Below are 18606 nucleotides of genomic sequence, written 5' to 3' on the forward strand. Positions count from 1 at the left end.
AACAATTAATAGCTTTATTTGAAGTGCATCTAAATTATTATTTTTTCAGTTCACCCTAAAGTTAGCAAGTGCTTTATTTTTGAAATATTCAGTTAGAGTTCGATCACAAAAAAATTATATCATTGTTCTCTTTCTTTAAGAGATTTCTAAATTTAATAGAGTTAGTTACTTTAAAGTTAAAAATACTTTGTTAAAAATACTTTGTTTCTTTGCGTACCACCAAATTTTCTCTTGCATACCACCGGTTGGGAATTCCTGCATTATATCATTATCGATGCTGGTATACTATATGGATAGCATGCGGAAGAAGAACTAGATGAGACAAAACAACGTGCAACGAGTTCTGTTTTGAATTATTGATACCAGATAAAATCGATGACGCGTTGGAAAACGGTGTATTTAAAGCAATTAATAAAGTTTTTACTATATGAATGAACTAAAAAAAGTAATTTTTTACAGTTCTAAATTCATAGGTATGCTCTGAGAAGATGTCCCTGATTTTGAATTTAAAAGAAGAATTAGTCATTATTTTTACCTGCTTCGAAATAATACCGGGCTTTAAATCCTTGTCCTTGAGTGGAACCGCTCTTGAATATCATTACTAGACGTGGACCTTCAGATTTCAAAGCAGGAGGAAGATTTTGCCCACACAGATTGTGATCAAATTCGTCCAACGCGTATCGTTCCTCTTGACCTTGAAGGTAAATACGCAGAAATCCGTCTGTGCAGCTACAGAAGTACAAAAGAAATGGCTCAACATGCAGGTTAAAACAAAATATTTTTATTTATTTGTTTATTTACTGTACTAAATAACATTATAAAAAATTGAATTAGATAAATTTTATTATTTCGTAGAATTAATATATCAAAATTCGTCTCTAAATAAGAATTTTCATAAAGAATGTTTGTAAACTTCAAAGAATTATAGAATGCGTTACATTGTTAACAAATATTTAATCATTGATAGTCTAATTAATTTAGCATAAATACGCATTTTCTCTATTAACGCAAAGTTACGCATACAGTGAAAAAATTAAACAAAGCTCCACTAAGATTTATGTTCATTTACTTTATGTCATAAAAGGTTCCTTTTGCGAATTTAAAACAAAATCTACAGCCATGAGCATTTTTAATATCTTTCTTATTAGGCCAACGGGGGTTTGTCCAGAAGGGCTATTAGTATCGAAATGGCATTTTGCGTTGAATCACTAAAAGCGTTGAAACAGTTTTTAAGCTCTTGCTCCCAAATATTACCTCCCCGTAATATATTTAAAGAAATTAAATATTGAAGAATTTGCATGCACGTATGTACGTTTCTCGCATTATGAAAAAACAACGGTACCTAGATACATCAAATTTTGAATATCGTAGTCCTCCAACTGAATATGGGCACTTGAAAGCCCGAATTTTGAATTTGTTTTATTATACATTTCATATTTTGTAAACCTTTAACGAATTTTTGATTCAAAATCTCAACGATTTCTCAGCAAGCTTTGGCAACACTGTGCGGAATAAAACATTTTTATCTCCAGCGCGACATCGGAAATTTTAAAGATGTGCTGTTTTTAAACAGTTTTGGGCCAAAGGGGAGTTAGCTCAAATGCTCTGAATGCCGGTATGTGTGTGTAGATTTGTTCCTTTGGGCATAACATAAAATCTGAAAGCTTGCAGATATTTATTAAATCTTATAATAGCCTTAGAAGTACAATTTGAGTTATTTTAAGAGTTCGATACAAAAATCAAAGAAATACCTGAAAATGAAACAAATATTTTCTTAATGAAATAAGAAACAGATCTTTTATTTATTTTTTAAAACTAAGCATATATTATAGAATGGTTCAGGAAACTTCGAAAATAAGACAATACGTAAAATAATCAAAAATATGTGCGATATTATCAAGAAATACAGAAAGAAGATGATTAAAAGTACCCGATATTATCACAAAAGTACAAGGAAATACTCATCGAAAATGAATTAATTGAAGTTAATGAACAATTAGAAAATACGTAGAATTAGAAAACTTAAGCCAAATACGAAGCAAAAGTCATTCGAAACTGACTGATGAACTGAACCTCACATTTGATATTCTTTGATGAGAGAAGGGATATAGTGGAAAGGCAGAAAATTCCTTATCTCAATTACTTAAGAAGACGAGATGTAAAAAACTACCAGCAGATTAGAAATTTGGTGATATTTTGCCAAACATTTTCAAGTCATTCGCCCTTGATCTTCATTTAAAATATAAATATATTTGACTTTTTATGCATTTCGTCATATATTTATTATATAATAGTATCATCAAGGTTATCCATACAAGAATGAAAAAGTACTCATAACTATTTAGAATAATTCTACTAATTAGACGAAAATATTATTTAAAAATTATAATAACAAACGCTATATGTTTGTGGACAGCCATGTTTTAGAAATTTCATTAAAACATTCATATTTGATATGATACATTATTACAGAAGACTTTGAAATGTTACTCACACTCCGTTAACTGACGGAATTTCAAATTTTTCGAATTGTAATCTGACCCGCTCCAGTCTTTGAGCATCTTGCATTCCGTATACATAATATCGACATACGACATTAGGATGATAAGGGTAAGGATAATTAGGGGAGAAAACCATGCCGCTTGATCCACGCTTACTGAGAATTTTCTGATCACATTCTAGAAAATAAAGAAACAAATTTTAAAATCAATACACTGATATTTTATTATTGAGTACCGAGTAATATAGCTTAAAATCATCCTTTATACAGACAGTTAGATTTATCTTTCATAGATATTATTTCAATTACGTAAATTTTACTATATGTAAAAGTAGATTTACATTTATTGCAAATCTTTTAAAGCTGTGAAAGTATATATCAAACTTTTATTATTAACAATTTAAAATAAGAATTTTACAGTTTTCTTAAAAAATATAGCATAAGAAAAGAAAATGAAAGTTATTAAAATAAATTTCACAGATAATTCTGTCAAAATATGCATTATAATATCTTTTCATTGCCGGTAGGTTTTTTTAGATTCATTTATAAAATTATATCGCAGTGCAAGTTAATGAACCAAAGTATATGACTATTTTTACAATTAATATGATCTATAAAAAACGCGAAAATTTTCGGTAATTACTAAAAACTACATTCGTTGTTAAATATAAAAATTAATGTAAATTACATTGCGCTGTTTTGCTAGGAAAAAGTATTAATTTATTTCCTAGTTTGATTTGAAAAATTATAATGATTATTTATGAGGTAATTCCGTCCTTTTTTAAATATGTTACGCAAATTTCTCCTATAGGTTTCACAAACTTTACAAGATATATTTAATTAAACAAGTTATTTGTATTATATTTCTGTTCATTACTTTCTGTTTCTCTATAATTTTTAAAAGTAATTAATGTAAATTATTCTAGATTTAAAAAGGAAACACAGCCAGTGAGCGTGGATTAATCATCGATTAACCTTTAGATGCAGTTTTGAGATTCCTTTAATTTGCATAACCAGTCATTTTATATTTTGAATCCGTACTGTCACTTCTCTTTTCCGTTTTCCCGCCAGAATACAAGAAAGCAAATTATTGATCACACAGATTTATTCATATCAATTATTATTTCTTCAGTATGAAGGTATTTTATTTTGTATTCTTTATTCAAGTACATTGATGTTACATATGTTCTCTATGTTACATATGTTCATAATTAACCGCTGTGTTAAAGGAACAGCGCCCACGTCCCCCGTCGCTTATCACTTATGTTTTCTTCAATGTGTAGGTTTCAATATAACTTTAATATATATGTTTGACTTTATCGGCAACGATATACCGATTTTGTACAAATTTCGATTCTACGATTCACGTAATGCTAAAATGCCAAGTTTTGTAAAAATTGCATGAGAAATGTTTTAAAAAACATTGTGTTTCAAAATTTTAGCTCTTCAGTATTAATTGTATTCCCTATAAATTTATTAATATCTCTTTCTTCAGTAAACGTACTTGATTCCCTCTTTACCAGTTCGAAATTTAAGTTCAACCATTCGCAAATATTTTCTGATTTATTTTTAAAATTTGTATTTTTTAATAATTTTTGTTAATTTTTCGAAAAAAAATTAGAATTATAAATTATAAAACATTTACCATCACCTTAAAGTAGATGTATTTCTACGCACACCCTGCATAAAAAATTAGAGTTTTTTATTCAAAATTTTCTAAAATTTTCGTGAATTTATGTATAGCCGCGTTTTGAAATTTTGCATACTTATTGAAAACGATAATAACACAAAATAGGCTTGACACTTTGGTAAAATGATTTGAGAAAATGAAAGATGAATATTTTTATTCCGCTTCTACTCAAAGAAAAGGAAAGGAAAATAGGTTACTATAAATTAAGAATTTCGTCAAGCGACTTATTCTTGTCGCAAACTCATAAAAGATAAAGTTTAAAGCGCCAAGATAAAGTTTTAAATTTCTCGGTAAGTTTCTCACCCAGTTTTGCAAAATTTAGACTACTACTTAAATTATTTAGGCATAATTTGAGTCATAGAATCCAAATATGAAACCAAAAATTGCTATACGTTTCAGGAAAAGTCTGATTTTGTGCCAAAGTATCTATGTTAGAATAATACTATATATAAATCTAATATACATTCTGAGTCGCACTTTCCACACTTGAGGATAGCAAATTAAATAACGTGAATCGGCCCAGTATAAAGGGGGATACAGTACCAATAACTGTCCCATTTTTTTGTGCAGAGTGTATATACATTTCAGAAACAAATACAAATTTAATAATCCATGAATTAATAATCTAAAATACGTTAGTAGCAATATAAAATTTCTCGTTTCTAGTATTATTTTGTTGTTGCTAGGAGTTAGTATTCTAAAATAGCACTTACGCGTTCCACGGATGTGTTCGCCGTCGGTTTTACTGATGAAATCTAGTTTAAAAAAAGTAAAATACGTAAGTAAATTTATAAGTAACAATAGCAAAAATATAAAAATAGAGTTTAATCAAAGGGCTGCTAAAGTGCATTTAGTAATTCAGAAAACATTATAATTTGTGTTTACGTTTTCAGAATATTGACATTTATACGCTGCTCAATATTAAAATTTTACTTCAGTAATTTATTACCTTCTGATGGATGTACTATTTTGATTGTGAATGGTGTTTTACGAGACATATATCTTTTGATATAAAACACTATTTATGATTTTTAAAATAATAATTATTCTTCAAATAACACATTTTATTTCCTAAGAACTCTCAGAAAGAGTTGGGAAATCTGGAAGTCATATCCCAGATTACATTCGTATGCAAGAAATGTTGCAAATAAAGAATAATTTCAATTTTGAGGAATTTTTTAATGAAATGTCGGGCAACAGTGTGGTTCACAGATATAAATGCTATGCTAACAGCAATCCTAAAGCAAGGCTTTCTTAAGAATACATCAAACTCATTCCCCAGATTGTCTTCACACCTACATTAACCATTATTTCATATTACAACCGCTCTTTCCTCTTCGTGCGTAAACTGATGAAGTATACTATTCCGTTTGAACGATGACTTATTATTCAACGCATATGAAATTTTCTTGGCCGTAGTTTTTATAATGACATCACATTCTTATAAAGTATAGAAAAATAGGGAATTGAGAACTCAGATATGATAACATTTTCAAAACCCAGATGTTGTACAGGAGAACTGGTTTGAGAATGTGTCCTGAAATGTCGTTTGTGCGGCAGTTTAAGTTTAGGTTATTTAGCTATTATCATTCGGTACATTTTAACCGAGAGTAAAAGCTGGTAATTCTTTTAAAATCGTGATTTAAAGAAGTGCGTACTCAATGATGTTGCCATGAGCAATAATAAACAATTTTTGTGAAACTTTCTCTAAAGTCGTCACAAAATATTTTAGGGATAACTCAGCTTCTTACTTGCTGCTTATTGTTTTAACCAACTAACCATTGTTTATGTAGGTTAATATTGATTTTTTAATACCCACAACAATGGCAAATTGGATAAATCTTTGAAAATTAGCAAGGTTACGCTGTTACCAGTGCTGGCATTACTTACTTATACAAGTGGGAGAAATGAAGCTACTTCTTTGTATCTTCTGTTCTTGAGCAGACTAAGTCAGTGACGTTGCACAAGAGTAAACATTGTAGCATAGTAACCTTGAAAACGAGCATTCCATCACACTTCGGTTTCTGGAGAACGGGATGCCTACATAGTATTTTTTAATTTTGTCGATGAATAAGTTTGTCTTCACAATTTCGTCTTCATCCGCGACTAGAAGGCTAATCTGAGGTTCAAAAATTTTCACATATATATTTCATTTTAGTTCTGTTCTTTATGTTTAACTTTTACATTTAATTACATGCATATCACATGAGATTTGTTCTACACAACGGAGCTCCAGCTCTAATTTTTGAGCACCAAAGCATTATAAATTCTAAATAACTTAATCCAAACAGAAATTTCCCAATACAAGTTGCAACACAAATGTAATCGCAATAAGGAACTAAACTATTTGTATTTAATTATGACACATTTTTAATAGTACTAGGAGAGCGTTCTTTGAATTTACTTTTTTTTCAAGTACTTTTAATTTAAAATTTAATACCAAAAGCACTTAATCGAATCTCTATCTAATCGCTGTAAACATATGCAGTATTAATATATGAATGCATCAAGAACAAGTTGGCATTAGAAAATGTTTTCATCTGCATAAAAAATGCTCTTGGTTTGGTTTATTTGATTACGTCAAGGCCTCAAGAGCTTTCTGCCTAAGGTGATGGATGCTTTCGTCGAGGATTTTCTAAGGGAAACTGGCTCGTATACACGTTACACATGGGAAAAACTAAGAAAGCATCCATGCAGCAAGCCCGTTCGCGGGATTCGAATCTCGGACAGAACTACAAGTGTTTTAATATTTAGGGGAGGAACTAAATTCTTGCTTTATTGCTTGAAATATATCTGGGAAATTCTTGAAAACGAAACCGAATATTTACTTAATGCCAATGTTTATAAATATGAAACAGCAATAAATTTTCACTTTACTAACCATTGTTTATGTACTTTTTGTCTTTTGTATAGCACTTTTTGTCTTGATATATTTAATTTTATCATTTGCGAGAGAATATCTTTGGAAATATGTTCTACTTAAATTAGCGCAGAGTAGCTTTCAAATTCAAGATTTATACAGTTTACAGAATTCTACAAAGGTATTTCCATTATAAGAAATTGTTTAGTAAATATTGCAAAATAAATACTATTCATATTTAGACAGAATTAAATTTCTGAAAATTAATTATTAGTCATTTTACATTTCGTAGCATTTCAGAGTTGGTAGAATCTCTGCCTGGAAAATTAAATTCGCATATCTCTATAAAAGTTAATTATAAGTTTAAAAGATAACAGTTTCAAAGTCCCGATTTCAAAAAGTTTTTAATAACTTTCTTTATTTACTTACAGATTACTTTCTCTGCACAATAATTATTAAAAATACATACATGTTATATAATGTTTTTAAATCATGTTTTCCAAATAAACAAATTGTTTCGAATTAAAAAAGAGAAAATACTAGATATTGGTTAAAAGAAAAATATTTGTATACAAGTTTTTTTATTTGAAAAGAGTATTTTGACATAACTATGAAGAAGTATATGTAAAAGTACTGAATTATATTTAGGAAGATATTTTAGAGCATGCATTTAGTACATTTGTTAAAGTAATCAATTATAAACTCAAAGTTCGATACTAGATCAACGATCAACGGAAACCATGATACTTTTACCGTCAATAGATGTCGCCACCACTACACTTCACACTGAAAATCACACATGAAATCGTCTTATGATCACACATGAAGTCGTGAGCAATATCCATTTCTTGTTATGATATACAGAATGGTCATAAAGAAAAACTTCCCCAATATAGGAGCCCCCCGTGGCCTGTCCGCTCAACCAATCAAAGTGAAATTCTAGATATTTTTATTTGAAGGTATGCGCTAGAGATTGTGATGATGTGAAACAATACAGTTGTCCCAATTACGATTAAAGTAATTTCAAAATTTTCGAACGAAACCTTTTTTTTTTCTCCCTGCACAAATTGATCAGTGCATTGAAAGAACATAAATGGCGTTGGAACGATACTAGTATGATGAAAATTTCCGTCGTAAAACATTTGCAAAGAACAGCATTGTAAAAAACCAATGACTGCACAAAGTGTGGGGGAAAAACTGTTTGTGGAATTATAAATTTTCGACATGCGAACCTTTGCATACGATACCGCACTGCCTGCGGATAATTGTTGATAACGATGACGAACATAACATCGCAAAAGAAATCATTGCATCTTCAGGTTTTATGACGTATGTCAATCATACAGATCGCATGGATCTAAAGTATACACCTTAGATTTCAAATAACCCCGGAATCAGAAGTCCATCTGAGTAAAGTCGGGGTTTGCGGTGGCAACAAACTGCAAAGTTAGGGAAGATAACTATGTCTTGAAACGTTATATAGGATGAGGACTTGTAATTCTAATAAATGTTTTTTCTCTCTCCTCTCTGCCGTTGTCATTGTTCCTTTGCAATGCTCTTATTTGCAAATGTTTTACACCGCCAATTTTCGTCGTACGTGTATCGTTCCAACGCCATTTATGGCCTTTCAATGCGCTGATCAATTTATGTATATTATAAAAAAATAGTATTATAATTTGAAAATTTCGAAATTGTGTCACTGCAACCATAACCATGAGAGATCTATTTATTTAAATTATCACGATCTCGAGCGCTTACCTTTAAATAACAGCATCTAAAATTACATGTCAGTTGGTTGAGAGACTAGACCGTTAAGGATTAATTCATCGGGGAAGTTTTTTATGACCATCCTATATATTCAAAACATTTCATGCTGAATACGAGTGTAAAAGAATGTCAAATTGAATTATTTCTGATATAGACTAGTTGTTGTGAAAATACAACTCAAAATAATTTTTAACTCAAGAAATATATATGCATTACCTAAACTAACAAATCTCTCACTGAATTCATAGGCAGCTTTAAAGCCTCGATTCGATGTGTCCGCATTTCGCTGCAGTGTAACAAATTTGACGTAAAGATTTTCTGAAGATGAAAACACAACTAAATTTCGCTGTTGACCACAATATGTTTGGATAAGAGGATCTTCTTCAGTATCTCCATCGTATATTTTAACGTAGTCGAAAGGACAGCTACAAGAAAAAGAAAATATATTAGCTACTTCATTCTATTTTTAAAGAAATTTTACGTGAAAATTCTGTCTCTAGTACAAGTACAGTTTGCAGAAATATATTGCGAGTTTTGATTTTACTTAAACAGAAATTTATCAATTTACGTGCTTACTTACAGTAATAAGCAAAACATTGGAATGCTTACAATTAAGTAAACTTATTATATTTTTGTTTATAAAACAAGGATGGCATATATTATGTCAAAGATAAAGCGAACTGACTGTGGACCTCCGTAGAGGAGATCAAAATCCATGAACTCCAGTCTGACTCTCTGTCCTCTCTTCCCGAAGAAGTTGTAGTTGCATTTTAAATTCTTTGGATATACACCAGGGTAGGTAGGGGACATCATATCACCTTCTCTCTTCCTGTCACTGTATACTCTGTAGCTGCATACTGTGTTTGGAGTAGGGGTGCCCATGACGTACTGCGCTGCAAAAAGAAACACAATCTCAAATTCCTTGTTTAACTATAATGCACAGTTCAGTCCAAAATGAATGGGGGCACTGATCGTTATCTATGATTAACAGGCATTTTCTCATACCCATCATTAACTAGAATTTTTAACGCTTTGAAGGCCAAAACGCTCGAGACAATCTTTCATTCAAACGGCCGCAGTCACCCGAAACGGCTGAGATTGCGACGTTGTTTTCTTTCCTTTCCCTGAGACATGCAGTAGCAGGTGCAGTTTCCCTAAATTCATTGTATAAGTTTATTGCAGACTGTTTGTCCTAAAAGGAATTATTTGTGGTTTCTTATCTTTAGATTGCGCGGGGCATTTCAAATCCTCACAGAACTTTGTGCGTTAATAGATGGGAAGGGAAGGAAATTGTTGCAATTCTCGAAAGGCATTTCGGGCGTTTTGGTATTTTAAACATACAGTTTCGCGAAGGCTTTGGTTTTCTATGGGTTAAATAATATTATCCATTTTTTTAACATTTTTCTTATTACAATAAATATTTTAATGTACAACTTTTGAAACACGAAAGAGGAATAAGAAACTAAAGAAAAAGAAAAACATAATTGCATTAAAAACAAAGTTCCCAGTTCACTGCAGTCCATAAAGTTTGGTCAAATATTCATAAACATGATCATCTAAAAGCCTAATAATCTTTTAATTAAGCGTCTACACATTATGCTCAAAAGTAAGGTATTATGTGTAATAAATAAAAAAAATATTATTTTAGAAGAAGAAATAAATATGCTATTATTATATCCATATTTTAAGCGGTTTTGCAAATATCTTTTACTAATATTGAAAGCAAATTCATAATTTTACAAATTTTAAGAATAACATGCATTTGTTAAACACGATTTTGAAAGAAGTGACATTAGCTGCAAACGAAAAATGGTTAAGAATTTGGAAATACACTTTTTATATTTCCAAACCTATAAAAATAATAAATTTATTAATTTACTGGAAAAACGCTAATCTTTGAAGAATAATACATTAAAACTTATACCATTGTTTATTTCACCGGAAACATGTAACAAAGTGAACCTTGATATTAGATCAAGATTAAAGCCTTAATTTATTTTGTCCTGGTTTCATGAAATACGATGTGATATAGAACTACTATAAATAAATCATTGGATTTCAAAATACTATATTTTAGGAGTCCCGTTTACAAAATGATATACTTCATAAATGAAAAAAAAAATCGGTGACCAACCTTTATTTTTCAAATTCTCTACAGGATGAAGCTGGACAAGTAGGCAAAACTTGTGGTGATCGTCACAGTGTGTTTGGTCGTAACGCAAACGGTAAAGAGGTTAAATAAGGTAGTTTTCCACTGTCACACTTAAAGAATTAACAGAAGAATGAGAAGAGATACTTCAGAAAAAATTTGTTAACATGAATGCAATTGATGTACATGCTAAACGAACTTACTCTAAAGTCAGCTATAATGCAGGCTTCACACCTGCGCGATACATTTGCGAAAACACCAGGCATTTCCCGAGTATAGCTGGCCATAACGGCGAACCTGGCGATCCATGTTCGTTTCAAGGAGACATGCGTTATAGTACATTATCAAAATGAGTACATTTTGATAAGGCCCCACAGGATCTACGTCTAGTCCAAATACTAGAGATCCGGTGATCTTGGTTGCCAAGCTATGGAACGACCTCGACCAATCCATCGCCCTGGAAATTTCGTGGTTCGTGAACCAACCATCGTCTCGACAATCCACGGTAGGAAGTGCCGTTGGCTGAGCCAAATGATACTTGCTTTTTTAGGCTGGTGTCAGCGCGACTTTCGTCATGCTCTTACTAACACCCCATTTGTCCCATAACGAGTATACCACGGGAGTATAACCTTATTTACTTTGCCGCTAATGGGTAAGTTACATGAGGAAGTGAATGAAATAAGGCTCTTGCCTTTATGTGCCGTTGAGTGCAAGGACCGACCTTTTTTATACTATATACAATGCTATCTAGCGGCCCGCAGTTGGCAATCCAACCGTACATTATCTGACGAATACTGCTCGTATAGCTGCTTTCTGTCAGCCCCTTAAAGTTCCCCCCCCCACACTTGTTCAGATTCATTCTGTCTAATATTCCATTTAGCTGCATAACTTTCGCTCAAATAGTAGTTGAGATTATCTATATTTTTGTAGCATACTATAATAATAGTAATTGACACAGAATGCGATTTCTGAGCTACCCAAATGTAGCTGTGAGGGAATATGTAACGTGTAAAGAAACAATATTTAATTTAGCGTAAAGAAGCAGGCAAACGGAATAACGTCAATAGACTTGGAGGTCAAGCTTTCGAAAGTTGAGTGAATGCTGAATTCGTTGATTTGGTTTATTTATTTACGGTAAAGCATAAGAAGGATATATGCCTAAGGGGTGGGATGCTTTCGTCTAGGACTTTCTAGGTGAAACTTTCGTATACGCATTACATACGGGGAAAACACGAAAACACTTATACGCCAGCCGTTTGGAATGATTTAAACCCCGTACCGAGCTACTAGTGTTCAGCGAATTTACTGCTGTTTGGAATACAGTGCACTGAAATCTACTGAACACTTATAGTAGCCCTATATTATCATTTGGGGCAATGCTAAACGATACGTCCAGATCATCAATAATTTCCGTTTGAAATGCAAGTACCTCAAAACTAAGGCCAACAAATTCTGAATCAATCTGAATAAAAATATATTAACCCTCTCGCTGCGCATCCTGCGATTTCCACGGGCAACGTAGAAGTAACAAAATTTGCGCAACAAGCGGATTTCCGCGAGGATGAATTTTTGCCGTCTGTTTAAGTGTGCAACCCGCTCTTTTCTAGTTCAAAGTTTCCTTTCGGCATTTTTGTGATGTTTAATTGTTTATTTAGATGTGGACTAACAGATGGTGTTAGTTGTCCACATTTCTGCCAAATATACAAATACGTCATGTAGCATTTTGCGCGCGCTTTTCAGAATTTAAAGATGTCTGGCAGGAAGCGTTTCGCGAGTGATATAACCTATATTCCTGACGATATTTCCGACACTGAGTTTTGATTCTGATTTCAAGTATATTGAAGATAGTTATAGCGAAACTGAGGAGAATTTCTCGGATTCCTCTGCAGATAATGATGAATCTGAAAATTCAGTTTCTATTGAAAATGTTGGACAGTGGTGCAAAATTTATATGTAAAATATTACATTATGCAAATATTTTCATTAGTATATATGATTTACCTTTGTATTTTATAAAATAAATCATAATTTAACCAATATTAATTTTCAGAATTTTCCTTTTATATCATTATTCTTCAATTTCAGTATTCTGACAACCTTTTTCAATGATCTAATTCTATATTGGAAAAAAAAAAAAAAAAAAAAACTCTTTTGCAAAAAAAGTTTTGTATATTTTAACTCTAGCATATATGTAGATTTAAAATATGTAATAAAAATACGCAATTTTTGAACATATTTTGATAAAAAACGTACGCAGTAAGAGGGTTAAGTAACAGTATCTAAGTAAAGATTTAGAGCGTTAGATATTTTCATCAGAAATGCTAATTAATAAAGAAATTAAAACCTTTCAGTCGTAAGTAAATTTTTCGGAAAGTTATCGTTTAAATTGTGTAGTAAGCCACTCTGCGTCATTAGATAAATACCACTACGAACTGAATTAGACTGCATTTTAATCTAAATGCATGGACATTTGCAATAGAAGTCATTTTCTAATCTTAGGTATCCTGGACTTTTCAAAAATAGAAACAAAACGAAACAAAAAACTTTCAATAATATATTTTGTTAAACTGTTTTAGAAGAAAGTTTTAATTTTCTTATTTTAAGTAGAATAAAACTCTTAATATTGCATAGACAGTAAAATTAGACAGAAATTTCTAGCCTAGCAGAGGTTCATGTTTAAATTGCGACATCAACTTTCCGATTATTCCGGTAAGCACGAACTCGAGCTTCTTGCTATAGAATAAACCAAACGCCATTATTTATTCCCCAACGCAACATCAAGTTGTGTATTTTCTTTGGAAAATAGTTCTTCCGCATATAATTATTAAAACTAAGAAAGTTTTGATGATTAAAGAAAGATTTGGAAAATTATATTGTGAAATAAATTATTTATTTCTTCTAAATGATGTTTAGCAAACGATATAATATCAATAATAAAAATAAATCAAGCAAACACTCGTAATAAATAAGAAGTACTTCTACCTTCCGCGAAAACAGGACATAAATATTTTATGATCCGGAACTCAAATGATCAGGACAGAAAACAGACATAAAAATTTTATGACCTGGAATACATAACATATGGTCTTGACGAATAAAAGATATTGCTTTAATACAATATCGTTGCTTTGCATTACACGTTCGATAGAGTATTAAGTTTTTTTTATTCCAGGCCAAAAAAGATTTCTTTGTACAAAAATAAGGATTTCCGCAAGAGGAAATCTTTGGCGGTATTAATATTTATAAATGGTCTCTAAATTTTTAAAGTTATGTTCCATCAGCACTTATAAAAAGGCACGTTGTATACATATAATCTCAGAAAAAGATGTGTAGGGAAAATAATATAAAGATTCTTTCAATGGGAAATATTCAAGCATTCTACCTTATGTCCTTCCCGTGAATCGATAGTCTCATAAATTATCGCTTTTGCAGTTCCGCTTACAGAAACTTTGCCATTAAAATGCATTGATCGTCAAAACTAAATGATATTCCGAAAATATGCGTTCCCTGTAAGCTTTCAAACAATGTCCAATAATGTAATTATTATTATTAAATATCTGCAGATGAATGCAAAATTGGACTTTTGAACTTACCTTAGTGCATTACATAAGAAAATTAGGTGACTGGAAACTCGTTACGCAACGAGCACCTTTTGGAATTCGGGCGTATAACGTTGTTTAATGTTATTGTAGTTTCTGGAAAGGTATCATTATTCAATAGTGATAAGGAATCTATTAAATATAAGACAAAATTGGTGGTTAATTGGTAGACTTGAAGGAGGTATCAGCGCAAGTAAAGGTAGACCAAAGTCTAAATATCCTTTAAAGTATTATATCAAGAACTTTGAAATGCTTTCTATGTAATGAATTTAGTGGAAAGCCCGTTCAAGAGTGACTAAGAGCAATAACTGCATATGAAAACCGTTTTCTGTCATTACTGATTCGACGAGTACATTAATTGTTTTCAAGAAGTTTGATTTTAAAACCTTCAGGCTGCCACAAGAACCCGAATCAATCGTTCTTTAAATACACAATTGATTCAAATGATTAGTCTTTTCGTGTGAGAAAACAACTGGTTTGTTCCCCACTTCCTTCATCTTCCCAAAAATGACCCATTTAAGGAGATGTCGTAGGCATGTTCATTGTAGAGTGAAGCCAAGAGGAGCGGATCCGTATACTTTTTAAGTCGAGAGATATAGCCTTAGCTATGGTTTTAAATTCACTTCGATGCAAAGTAAGGAACGCGCAATTTGCTCTTATATGTTGATATTCATTAAAGATCCGGCCCACCAGCGGCCGAGCGGTAAAATCGCTGAACACTGGTAGTTCGGTCCGAGGTTCGAATTCTGCAAACGGGCTGGCTGCATGGGCGTTTTCGGGGTTTTTTCCCATGTGTAACGTGTATACGAGCCAGTTTTCCTTAGAAAGTACTCCACGAAGGAATCCCTTCCCTTAGGCAGATAGCCCTCGTGTTCTTTGCCGTATTTCTCAATACACCATAACATTAAAGATCCCTTTTCCACGGTAGCGCTTTTATGATCTATGTGGAATCATCGAAAAAGCTACATTGGCTTGTATATCTTTGATTGAGGTTTTTGTAATAGATCACAATATATGCGGATTATGTCTTGACCAATATCTGACTTTCTACGGGCATTTTTAGGCATAGCTTTCGCCAATGGATAACTATGGTCGTCTGCAGAACGGCTCTGGTGTCGAATGTTTGAAAGTAGGAGATATCACTTAAATGGACTGGTCATCTTAGTCATTACACTTGAACCCGACTGCCAACATGTCGATTGCCTTATTCAACCGAAGTGCAATGTCTCAATGCGTCCTTTGAATCTCTGAAAAACTAACTTTCAGAAGACTTTGAGAAGAAAAAGGATAACTTAAATAGTAGTTTGGTAAATTTTATGAAATAATTATGGAAAATCTACATTTGTATCCGAGGTGACCTTACACACACCATATTAAAGGAAGTTTTGCAACAAAATGGGTGGAGATAATTTTTTCCTCATTTTATAATTTCCACAAACTTTAAATTTACACTTAGATCAATCATCTGCCAAATATAGTCATTTACGCTAAATAATGAATTTGTTCAAACTGTACCTAATCATTTTTAATCATCAATAGTAAAATTTTAATCTTGACTAGCAGTGTACGATGTCCACCAATGCTTCCCAAACCTCTTATGGACTACACTGACTTCTTCAGAAACTACTGTTTTACAGTTAATATTTGTTAATGTCACCACACACATTTGCTGGCAAACATGTGTGAAGTTAATTTTTCTCATCGATTAAAATATATTAATAATAAGCTCTTTTTTACTGCATTAGTGCTAATGGAAGGTCTATTTTTGGGTACTACAGAAACAAAGACTTTGGACTACAAGCGCTTATCCACTAAAGTTATATGTGGTATTTCACAGCATCGTTGGGAGTCCACAGCACAGGCTATACCAAAGCTGTCAATAGGAGTAACGTTGATGTTGAATAAGATTTCATCAAAATGAGTCACAAAGAACACGTAACTATGAGTACGTTTAGCTTCATGAATTGAACATGAATTGAAACTGGGATAATATGCAGGACATATTCCACAAAACATTAATATTGCGTTTAGCGCAGTTGCAGCGGATGAGTACACAACATACTGAAAGCATATGGAATTTCATGCTGGTGCTACAATACTTGAAACTAATCCCTCCAACTGCCGACCAGTACAGTTCCAAACGAATTTCTGAAGGTACCATGATCGAAGTTGATTCACAGTAAAGAGTTAGTGCTTTTGTAGACAAGGTTGCTATATACCGAACCACCAATGCTCAGCACCTCTATGCCATCGGCAAAGTGAAAACAGTGAATATATGAATATTTGTGCTATATGAGTTTACAATGGTCAAAGACATGACAACTGCAAGTATATATGATCTTTTGGAAGAAAATACGGTAAGGAATAAGGAATTTCACATTATATTGTTAAATATGATAAAAATGGGTATAGCAGGATAATCATATCATAAACGGTCAACAAATGGGTCAACAAACAATTTCTTGACGCACATAAATGTTGTGATTTTATGCTGGGTGATCTACTGGTGGAGTATTTCATCGCAACGTCCATCATCCGAAATAAAGAATCGCGAAGGATCATGATAGACCTAAACTTGAGAAAATGCAACATTAACTATTCCTCCGGTATCCAAAATTAGTTAACAAATCGTTTTTTCTTACGTTGGATGAAAAGGATTGTGTTCATGTTCTATGAAAAATTGATAAACTCAGTGAATTGTAGCATGAAATCGTTCTTCATTATTATATTCTTTTGACCGCATCTTTCACTAATTATCACCTCTCCCGTGATTCTCACGTCACCTCAAACATAAAATGCTCTCAAAAGGTTCTCAACCATAAAATAATTATCTGATGACAAAGAGATCCAGCATGCAATTACCGATTTTTTTCGTATCAGATTCCCGAGAAATTTTTTATGCCAAGGAACTCAGTCGGTAATATAGCGATGACCATAACAGCATATGAATGATTAAGGAAATTATTGTGACTAGCCAACTATTGTTAATTTCATTTTCTTAGCATCCGAAGAGAGCATATGCCATTCAGACATTTCAGTCGAACCAAGCCCAATTGTGCTATAATTACGCTAACCCAATTATATTATACTTTTCCACTCATCCTCATCCATCATTCAAAAGACATTTTCAAAAATGATGTGCAAATTAGAATTAGAATCCAGTAAAAGCAAATTTTTTTCATAATAGTCAGTTATTATATTATTTACGCGCATAATTATCACAGATGATAGTGTAAGTTTACTGTTATTTTTTCTTTTTACACTCTCTCTGTATATAAACTGTCATCCCTCCATGATTTAGAGATTTATGAAACAATGCAAAGCTCATTAGTTATATAATACAGACAATTTTTTGATACTCAGATTAATGGAAATCGAGTAATGATTAATAAAAAAACATATAAAATGTAAGATAAAAACTTAACACACATTCAACAGTAAATATCTGTTTCAGACCTGCATCGATAAATTCGTAAGTGCCTCCGAAGAGATCTGGCGTTACTCTGCTTTTGTCGGTATAGAAAGCTAGGACAAGTGTTTCGTACATAGATATGCGCGAAACAGGAATGTTTTTGCCACATATACGACCACCGAACGGAGTCCTGATCAATTCCACTCCAGGATCTTCGATTTCCATATAAAGGTCGATGTATTCGTGGTTGCACCTAAAAAATATAAAGCATTAGTAAATGGTTATGATTTTGTTAAACACATCCGTATATTAAGCTTTTAACGTGCGACTATTTTTTAGAATAATTTTACTTATTTAACTAGATAAACCAATCGATTAATTCTTTTCTCAGTCAAGCATTTACGATGAGGTATTTCTTTGCACATTTCAAAAACAAAATTAAAAAGAACGGGATAGCTTATTTTTTTTTTAATTCAAATTGTAGAGACAAATAAATATATTGAATGAAAGGCATCATAAACATCGTAGTCATAACCTCGAAATCCATTGATTTATGTCTATAAATATATTTTCAAAATAATTGATTTTGTTAAAAGCGAATTTTATTTAATTTTGCTTTAATTCTTCTT

The 18606-nt window shown here is 32.0% G+C and overlaps 1 protein-coding gene across 3 annotated transcripts in view; it reads right to left on the bottom strand.

Annotated features, from left to right (window-relative positions):
- The window catches only part of LOC118183122 (cubilin-like), a 501423-nt gene that overhangs the window by 63938 nt on the left and 418879 nt on the right, over positions 1-18606 (bottom strand). For all 3 annotated transcript variants that reach the window (XM_085813677.1, XM_085813678.1, XM_085813679.1), the window contains exons 4-9: positions 18022-18230; positions 9503-9710; positions 9034-9242; positions 4904-4945; positions 2495-2678; positions 536-729 (exon numbers count right to left, since the gene is read on the bottom strand). In XM_085813677.1, coding sequence (XP_085669803.1) covers positions 536-729; positions 2495-2678; positions 4904-4945; positions 9034-9242; positions 9503-9710; positions 18022-18230 — 1046 coding nt within the window. The remainder of the gene's footprint in view (positions 1-535; positions 730-2494; positions 2679-4903; positions 4946-9033; positions 9243-9502; positions 9711-18021; positions 18231-18606) is intronic.

The sequence above is a fragment of the Stegodyphus dumicola genome, chromosome 3 (assembly GCF_044657685.1).
Source record: "Stegodyphus dumicola isolate Sdum_Otavi_A_Nest chromosome 3, ASM4465768v1".
Taxonomy (NCBI): Eukaryota; Metazoa; Arthropoda; class Arachnida; order Araneae; family Eresidae; genus Stegodyphus; species Stegodyphus dumicola.